General features: G+C 40.6%; 1 protein-coding gene across 1 annotated transcript; it reads left to right on the forward strand.

Moving 5' to 3' along the window:
* The first annotated feature begins 4,399 nt into the window (after positions 1 to 4,399).
* Positions 4,400 to 8,540, forward strand: LOC139929555 (C-signal). The gene is made up of 4 exons (XM_071922491.2): positions 4,400 to 4,726; positions 5,778 to 5,955; positions 6,441 to 6,535; positions 7,343 to 8,540. The coding sequence occupies exons 1-4, from the start codon at positions 4,400 to 4,402 to the stop codon at positions 7,532 to 7,534; spliced, it is 792 nt and encodes a 263-aa protein (XP_071778592.1). The 3' UTR covers positions 7,535 to 8,540.
* Positions 8,541 to 9,905: the final 1,365 nt, after the last annotated feature.

Consider the following 9,905-nt stretch of genomic DNA (forward strand, 5'->3'; position numbering starts at 1 on the left):
TATTGTAACCTGTTCTCACCTGAAAAGGTGAATAAAAGCTCTCGCCATTTGTGGAAAATGTCTTTTTGAGCCACAAATGAAGGTGAATGTGTTGCAGTGGCATTCAGGAATTCAGACTTTAACTATCCATGCAGCTTAGATGGTGATCATGTATTTGCACTATTTTACCATATATTAAATATTTCCACAAATAGTGAACTGAACAGTGAAACTTGTTTTGTGACAACTTGGCATTGTGTCGGTGTACTGGATGTAAGAAATGTCGATGTCAGGATGGAAAGCCTTTTTTATAAGTGATTGGATGCTACTGTGTTGTATTGATGTTCATGAGCTATATTACATAATGAAGTAACTCTTGTAGAGATATAGAAGTAATATCATGTCGGTATTGACATTGAACTTTGTCTTTTTCTCTTTCCCCCCTCCACAGGGAGGTCAGAGGTCAGGCTCAGCTACAGACCAACACACTGAAGCTGGTAGGGATTCAGTACCCCTGTATGTCTGTCGGTGACAATGGCTATGGTGTCTCTGATGAGGTCATCCTGGTTTTGTTTCCACTGCCGGTTGATGGTGGGGAAAAGGAGCTTGGCCTGGTGTTTGTGGAAGGTTGTTTCCGAGATCCCTTGGATCTTGAAGGCATCCATGAACTAAAAGGAAAACAGCAATGTGATGTGATGACATAATTGTTATCTACTACTGGAACAGAACCTGTCATTACAAATTTGGTCGTCTCTCACCTTTGATATCTTAACAAAGGTGTGAACAGAACCGCTTACAGAGTTGAAGGTTCCCTGCTGGCATGTTGTTCACCATTGGCTGGCTGGACCACTGATGAAAGTACTTGCAGTGAGTGCATAGAGCTCCGGGTGCAAATTGGACATCTATTGAACAGCTCTATTAACTTGTCTTCATAGACAATGTACTTGGTCACCGTATGAGGTGGCAATTCATTTGAGGTACTATGAAGAAGAGAAAAAAGGAGGGACAAATGACATGGTGTGAAAAAAAAGCTGTATCATTATTAGAGTAAATCTGCACCTTCTGCTAACAAGAATCTGACTAAATAAACCAGATGTTAGCCAGAAGTAGGTTTGTTTTCTTGGGGAATGGCATGTAAGACTACATTTTGGTTTGGTTGGTTTGTGGAGACACTAGAAATGTATGCTTTTTGTGCAGGTTTACAGGTTATTAATGAGTTACCGTAATAATGGAAAGTTCTTGTCTCCCTGAATTTTACATTAAATTATGAAGTAAGCAGTCGGAGAGTTTAAGGAGGTTTTGATCGGGTCTCCTCCATTAATAACTCCCTTAACTAATTTTAGGGGGATTTTGCATGAATTAAGGAGTGAATTAATGTAAATGTAAGGTTATTTTAAGGGACTACTGGTTCATACAGGATTATATTATATTGTTAGGTGTCCGTTATTTTCCTGTACTTGAAAGGTGTTTTGTTGGGCATGGTAAAAACTTTTTTCTTGCACGTTGCGCTGTGTGTTGCTTAAGACTAGTCTAAGCCTTAGACTGGTCTTAAATTCTCAGGGTAGATTAGTCTAATTTACACTGCATTTTGCTTAAATATTAAGACTGACTAATTTGAGGTACCTTCCCCCTGGCTAAGCTTGGGTTAAGAACTTTGTTTCTATAGCTATGAGTCGGCCTGTCAGAGTGGGAAGTTTAAATACTGCAGCTATTTTATAAAAGATGGCAAATCTTTGGTTTTTGGAAAGAGCCTGAAGAAGAGAGCGAGTCTTTAGAGACAGAAACAACCCATTAGAGATCTACAACAATCAAGAAGTAGTAGTAACAGGTATAAGTGTCTATAGCAAGCTTGACTTAAGGTCAGATTTAAAGTCGAGATGAAATGAAAAATGCATTTTTAACCCTTTTAGATCACATCCCCGGTCATATTGTGCACCTATTTAACAATATATGCCAAAAAAAATACAAAAAATCAATTTCTTTGTATTCTTATATCAAAATTCAATCATGTTTTCTTCCTGTAAAACAAAATATGCCGTGTACTTACGTAAGCATGAACCAACCAATTTCAACCAATAATATCATGACATCCACCCATCAATCAATCTTCAACTTTTAGCGCACAGAGCTAAGATTCATTAGTTAGCTAGCTAGCAGCAGCACGGTACTGCGGTGTGTCTTCGGGTGTTATGACACACCCACTTTTCAACGTTCAAATCAAATTCCTCCCAACGTTACGTCCCGCCTGTCTTTCCTGTTTCACTCGGAAATACGTCACGATACGGAAGTTAGATACTCTCGAAATGCCGTTTCATCTCGACTTTAAGTCTAAGACTAGGTCTATCTTTATGCAACTGGCCCCAGTAAATAACTCAAAGTCAGCAACTTTGGAGGACAGCTCTGACAGCTCGGACACATTGGCACTCCATGAGGAATTAGGCGTAATCCGACAGTGTTCTGAAATTGACAGCTCTGGATTTGGGAGTCTGTGGGTCCTAGTTCCTCAGCCTGGTCTTGTAGTGCCTGCTGCCAGTTTGGCTCCACCATTTAAAGCGGCATATGATGGTGCCTCAGCTGATTCGGTTGTTTCTTCTGAGTCAGCAGTGACGTCAGAGAGTGGCTTTCAGTACAGACACTTGGTCACTCGTCTGCTTGTGAGGCTGCTAACGCATATCGCTAGCAGTGCCCACACATCACTTTCCCAGGTGGACTTTGATTAAATAATCAAACGTCTGTCAGAGAAGACAGTGGCAGAATTGAATGGCACCATTAGTGTTACCAGCCACAAGACTAGTGCTGAAAAGATCCACAGGGCTGTGTTCAATGACTGAACACAACACTGACTTCGTTTTCATGTGTCTTTTATCATAATTTGCTATCAGAGGTGGATAGAGTTGTGAAATATTTTATTCATGATAAAGTACTGCTAATTAGTTACTATTTTACTCAAGTCAGAGTAAGAGTATTTGTCTAGAAAATAAGTCAAGTGAAGGTAGAGCAGTCTGTCACTAGTCTGTCTGCAGTGAATCAGATTCAACCACTAGGAGGCAACAAATGACCATCACTGTTTCTGCAAACTCTTGGACATTCCTTTGTAGCCTATAAATACAGACATTCACATCAATATATTTAGCTGGACTTAGAGGTGTACACACACACACACACACACACACACACACACACACAAGCATAGATAAACAGACACCTGTGAACTTGTTGGTATTGCTATTAGTAGTTTAGACCAGGGGCTGGTTTGTTTGTTAGGTATGGAAACTTAACTTTAACCATAACTTATTTTAAGAAGTAAATTATTCCACCTGTGATTTTCTTCTGTTAGGAAGCTGATATTTTCAATACCACGTCACAAAGATCATCATGAAAAGCCTCATCCATTCTGAATGGCTGGAGGAGTCTACTATGCATTAGTAAAATATACAGAGGCACAAATTCAAATTTTCATTTTTAAACATATTTTCTCACGGTTAAGGGAAACAATGTCTGAAGTTGGAAATACAGATGTTTCATGTGAAGGGAATTAGCTTTTGCATTTAATGTTCAGCAGCCTATTTAAATAGAGGGGAGGATTCTAACTATAGTCCAGATAATAGCTGTGAGTGATCTCACCTCTCCAAGGTCACCTTCTGAAAAGTGCTTTATTTTCTATATTCCTTTTTGGTTTCAATTATGAATATTAATCATGGACTGATGTCCTAAACATCCCTATGCTATTTTTCTGTCTGTTTTAACGTAATGTGCACCAATTGGCTGAATTACCATAAAATAATCGCCTGACCTGTGTGGGTGTGTTTAAAGAAATTTTAAGAAATTATGTATTAATGACTATGGCTTTTGATAAAAACAAACACATTATAGCTTACAGTCCTGAAGAACACTCATATTGACGCATGCACTGGCCTAATGTGTCTATAATCTATTTAGGAGGAGTTGACTTGAGACTGTGTAGGAACTGGGATGTGGCACGTGCTCATAAAAAGTCCGTATCATATATAATCTACATCAATACACCTACATTATAAAGACTAAACAAAAACACGTGGCCTGGGTAGAGTTGTGTAAGTGCCCTTTCTACTGTACTGAGCTACAGAGGGCGGACTGTGCTTGTTGTGAAACATGCTGCCTTCAGGGACTCCTCCTAAACTCCTACTTTCAATTCGAAATCATGACTTACTGACACACATGCAAGTTGATATCTATTCAATACTAATCATTTATATATGATTCCAAACAATAACATTTGATAATAAATACATTACTTTTACTATCAGCTGATGATGGGGTTTACATGCTCTCGGCACTCTTTGGGTCGTAAAACATCTAAATTACGATATTTCCCACAGCATTTGAAGGCAACAATACTACATTTCTCCATTCACCGGCGTCCTACTGTCATCGTACCATCATGGCTGCCTCCATCGCGCTGGTACAGGGAGCCAGCAGAGGACTTGGGCTTGAATTTTGCAGACACATCTTAAAAAACAAAACCCCCGCCGCCGTTATCGCGACATGTCGAAACCCGGACGGTGCGGCCGAGCTGCGGGGCCTGGCCGCCCAACACCCGGGCAAACTGACGGTCCTCCGGCTGGACGTGAACCGGGAGGAGGAGATCCGCGGAGCTGCGGAGCGGGTCAAGGAGAGCTTCGGCAAACTGGACCTGATCATCAACTGCTCGGCGATGCTTCATCCGTCCGGGAAGGGAGAGACCAGCCTGAGGGATGTTACCGCTCAGGTGAGGGGAGGACAGCTAACACACAGTCAAAGTGACTTGAATGCTGGTTGTGATTTAGCCCAGTGGCACAACAGTCGTTTCCAGTGGCTCTCGTACGGAAAGAACCGTAACGCCAAATCCCATTCAAAAATATGTCACTTCAATGTGGCCTTACTTATTGACAAACGTACACGCCTCGTATAACATGTTTTAAGATCTTTCACAAATCGTTTAGATCCACTTTTATATTCGGCATAGATCCAGTACACCTAGCAACACTTATTTCAGTACAATTTTAACTTTTGGAAGTGATTCGCCCCACGGTCGTCTTCCACTAAAATATACAGCAGAGGCGACAGCGAGCACTCTGAATAAATTATAAAAGTTTATTGAAATAAAGAACTGCTTGATACGTAAGCTATACGCCGAATTTACCAGAATGGCCTCTTATTTCACAAAATGTCTTACGTTGTGGTCTATCATTATGTACGGGTGTCGATAAGTTAGGAAATAGTAAATTGCCAGATTTTTTTAATGGACGTTGGCATGATGTTCTCTCCACAGAGAATGAGAGAGGGCACTTTGAGAGAGAATGGCAGGTGTCGGGGGTAAGGAGGCTTCCGATCTACTGGTGCATTCAGTACACTCATCCTTCCAAAGCTACTTGTATGTGGGTTGGGTGTGTGGTTTCCATCCTGGGGTCCAGGGACTACCCAGGGGTCCTTGCGGAGGTTCCCAAGGGTCCTCAGAAAAATGAGGGTTAATTTAACTTTCCATTCATTCATCTAGCTCCATAGAAATAACCAGACTGCTCAAAACTAATATTGTTATAAATGTATTGATTAATTCATTATATATTTGTTTGTCTCCCCTGGATGTGAGCTGGGAAGATGAGATCAGAGGAATGTTATTTCATTACTGACCACCTCATTCATTCATTGATTCATTCATCCGTTCATTTACTCATTCATCCATCTCCTGGAGCTCTAAGGAGAATGCCCAGCCACTCTCACCAAACCTTTTCATTGATTTATGTCATTGATCTGTATGTATTTGCTTGTTTTCCCTGCAGGGCATCATCTCCACCTTGACCACCAACACCGTGGGTCCGCTGGTGATGGCCAAGTACTTTGCCCCCCTCCTTCAGAGAGGCGGAGGGGGGTTTGGTCAGCAGCCTGCAGAGAAAGCCAAGCAGCACAGCGGCATCATCGTCAACATCACCGCCAAGGTGGGATCCATCGGCGACAACGGTACGCACGGTGGGAAATAACCACCAGCCAAATGATGGGAAATTGTAGCTGTGGCTGCTAAGTTTGTCTATCCTCACTTTGGCAGGTAGCCAACCATCAGTTGAAGGCTTCCATTCCAAAATGCTATGCATCCATAATTGGATGCATAAAAAAGATTTTGCTTTGTTCTAATATGTTCTAAACATAAATTATTCTATACTTGAAAGCATAACTATTTTGTAATCAGAATCAGTTTTTCCAGTCAAGTAAGTTTGCACATACAAGGGATATGACTTGGTGGGTTGCTCACATAGGTCACATTAAACATGAAAACAACACAAACTTAAAGGGATAGTTTTTTGTTTCTTGGCAAATTTGGCTATTTTTCCTGCTTACCCAGAGTCAGACGAACTCTGGATGCCTTTTTTATGTCTCTGCATGCAGTGTGAAGGAATGGGAAGGGTTCACTTCCTAAATCTTCTAACTGTCTCTGTCCCCCCCCCCAGGTCTTGGTGGTTGGTACAGCTACAGAATGTCTAAAGCGGCTCTCAACATGGCCACCAGGAATCTGTCTATAGAGCTCGGCCGAGCTCGACCCAAGGTAGTTGACTGTTCTTAATTTTTAAACATCACTATATCATTGTCAAATTAACCGTGATATCTTGGTATAATTACCTTAACCATATGAGACCATGGTGGAGACCATGGTTAGTAGCTTCCATCTCACGCCAGAGGTATTGTTAGTGCTAGTGTTTCTCAAAATTATGACCACATTTCCCATAAGCCCCGTTGCTACTTGTCCCCCCCTCTGTAGCATCTTTGTCTTCACTGAGGAGGATCAACATGTTGGAAGTGATTTCTCCATCTTCCTTTCCCTCCTTCCACCATCTGCTGCCAGGAACTCTGAAAGCTTTAGCTCCGTTTGCATGATATGACCCGCTGTATTTCTATGGGCAAAACAAAAAAATGACATTTTCTGTGGTTGTGGTTCAAAACAACATTATTGACAATTACAAGACATTCCACATGCAAGCATATTAAGAAAGCCTATGAAGAAAAAGAAATCTATGGATCATAAACCGAATTGGTAAAATCAGTAAGGGATCACAGCTTTCACCTGGATTCAGAGAAGATAGTCCTAATCCTTTGAACCCTCAGTGTATATCGTTGTTGTTGGGTGAAAACCTCGTAACCTCAATTTTGAAGGATTACATGCTGCTTTATGGGCTGAGAAACTAATTCTGTGACCGCTTTGGGCTGACGAAACCCTTTACAAAACCCATTGGATGAAGTCAAAACCACATGGTGGTCAGGCTGAAAACCAGTCTGACATGTTCGCATTTTTTGAGATGCAAGGTTTTTTTGCAAGCTGACAAACTTGTTTCCATGTCTGATTTCTTTCCCCCAGGTGGTGTGTGTGTCTCTACACCCAGGAACGGTGAACACGGACCTGTCCCGGCCGTACCACAGGAACGTACCGAAGGACAAGCTGTTCAGCACCGAGCTCTCTGTTAACTGTCTGATGAGCGTCATAGACTCACTGAACATCCACAAGACTGGCAAGGCTTACAGCTGGGACGGGGCTGAACTGCCCTGGTAGGATGAAGGAACAGATGGACGAACAGACGGACGGACGGACAGATAGATAGATTGATTGATGTATGAATAAGACCTGTGTGTCCACCAGGCATCTCTGTTTTTTTTTGGCACTAATACGATGCTCATGGGAAGCGTCTGGTGTGGCTCTGGATGCTGCTAGAAGTCTATTAAAACCTTATGTGAAGCACAGCACTCTTGCTAAAAGTTGAAATATTTTTAACTTCTCTGAGTGTTAAAACCCATGCTGAGCTCTCAGTTCTGTCTGGGCCGTGCAGCCCAGCGTACTTTCTGCTGAAAAGAATGAGAAATGAAGCTAGTGCCGTAAAGCAGTGTAGCGTTTTCAACCTTTTTGGCCCGGGACCCCTAAAAATGAACCGATGCCTGCTCACAACCCCCGTCACTGGGCTGCATATGCAGAGTGGTGAACAGTTCAACCAGAGAATGATTTTCCCTTTTCAGGTTGTTTCATTTGAGTATCAGAGGAGGCCGAGAGGCTGAAAACTATGCAATATTTCACAAGGAAAAAAAGCCAAAATTAGAGTAAAAAATGCATAGAATAAATTTGTCTCAGATAAATATGTTTTTTTCCTATCCAATTAATAATCTTGCGACCTCCCAAATTATCTTGCGACCCCCTGTGGGGTCCCAACCCCCACGTTGAGAGCCACTGCCGTAAAGAGAGGATCCTGGTGGACTCACGAGTAAAATAGACAGACGGAGACAAAATTGTGCAACTACCTCACAACCAACCAAGATGCTTGAATAATTATACATTACTAGTGTTAAGGCCCCCTTTACACCTGGTATTAATGCTGCGTTCATGTCCTGTGAGATTTATCGTAAATACGACCTGCTGACTGGGACAAACTGTGCACGTCAACCTGCTACTGGTGATTACAAGTGGGATCAATGGAACTTTTTTAGGCCTTGATTTCTCCCACTTGGCATCATGACTTATTTCACAGTGATACGATCAAGTCTACTTACAAAAAGTGAGTAATAACTGCTGCGCTTTGTTTATGGTTGATTGTAAATTTATAAAATTATTTGGAATGTGGCCGTTTCGTGAACACTAATAAGTTGTAGTGACAAGATGTCATCCCACAAATATGTTTTGCTGTGCACAAAACAAATCTCTCAATTTGTGTTTTGTAAACCTTCATTTGAATTAATGCAAAATGATATTCACAAATGCATACACATTCGTCAATAAATGTTTTCACTTTTGATGCTGGACTCTTGATTTGTTCTGACTTGACTTGGTAATCTACATTTAGACTTGAGACTGACTTGGGACTCGAGCAAAGTTGACTTGGTCACACCTCAAGCTCTCGGTTCGGTTGCTTTTTACCAGAAGATGGCAGCAAAACTTGACTACATCGACCCTCTCAGTCATCCAAGATATTTTGGTTTTACGTCTTTCAACTAAAAAGAAATGACTTAAAACTTAAGGAAATGTACTTAAAGCATTGTGTTCCATCTCACATTTAGGGATCACTACTGATAGAAGACAAACTGAAGAACTGGTGAAAAATATCAGTGACTTTGTTTTTATTTTGATTTGACATTTGACATTGACATTTTGACTTGCCTTCTGTATGTGAATTTAGACAAATGGTGCTTGGTATATTCTCATATTTCCACTTTGATCCATTTAATAAATTACAACAGTTTTTTGATTAATCTCCCTATCTCTCTGAAAAGCAACTATAGTAATCCTATAAATCATTTTAGAAAGACACTACACCTATAACAGCAAAACTATAATACAATATGAATATTATAGCGATACCATAGGAGATAGAAAAAATACCAGAGTACAAAAAAGTATGAAATTCACTAAAAAGTCACTACTGAGTACCACAGAGACACAAGTCCCTGTAGGAATATTATAGGAATATTAGAGTGATTTTTCTATATTAAATGACAGTGCCTTATATATGGCCATTGCTTCATACAGTATAATTTATTTGTAAGCATTCTATAATCAGTGGCAATGGCAGTCGTTATGCTTGCCAATTCCTAACAAAAAATCCTTGATAATATTCCTATAATAATCCTATATGGATTTATGGTGTTTGGTACACAATAGTGACAGGGCATTTTGTTTATCTCCTATTGTATCATTATAATATTCCTATAGTGTCTTATATTGTGTCTGTACTCAGTTGTGTGTCTGTACTCTCTATAGCGACCTTGTGGTACTTTTTTAAATCTCTTATGGTATCACTATACTGTTCCTATAGGATATTAGATGTAATTTATAGTTCTGTTGTGATATTTTTATGATAGGCTGTGTTTCTAAATGTAATAATTACAGGGTTACTGCAGTTCATTTTCCGAAGTGACATACTGACAGCATGACTGCCCAC

This window comes from Centroberyx gerrardi, chromosome 15 (assembly GCF_048128805.1).
Source record: "Centroberyx gerrardi isolate f3 chromosome 15, fCenGer3.hap1.cur.20231027, whole genome shotgun sequence".
In the NCBI taxonomy this organism is placed as follows: Eukaryota; Metazoa; Chordata; class Actinopteri; order Beryciformes; family Berycidae; genus Centroberyx; species Centroberyx gerrardi.

Excerpts from the sequence above, each read along its gene's own strand:
- LOC139929555 (XM_071922491.2), top strand. The coding sequence starts at position 4,400 with ATGGCTGCCTCCATCGCGCTGGTACAGGGAGCCAGCAGAGGACTTGGG. Across the intron at positions 4,727-5,777 it reads TGAGGGATGTTACCGCTCAG|GGCATCATCTCCACCTTGAC; the intron begins GTGAGGGGAGGA and ends TTTTCCCTGCAG. Across the intron at positions 5,956-6,440 it reads GGGATCCATCGGCGACAACG|GTCTTGGTGGTTGGTACAGC; the intron begins GTACGCACGGTG and ends CCCCCCCCCCAG.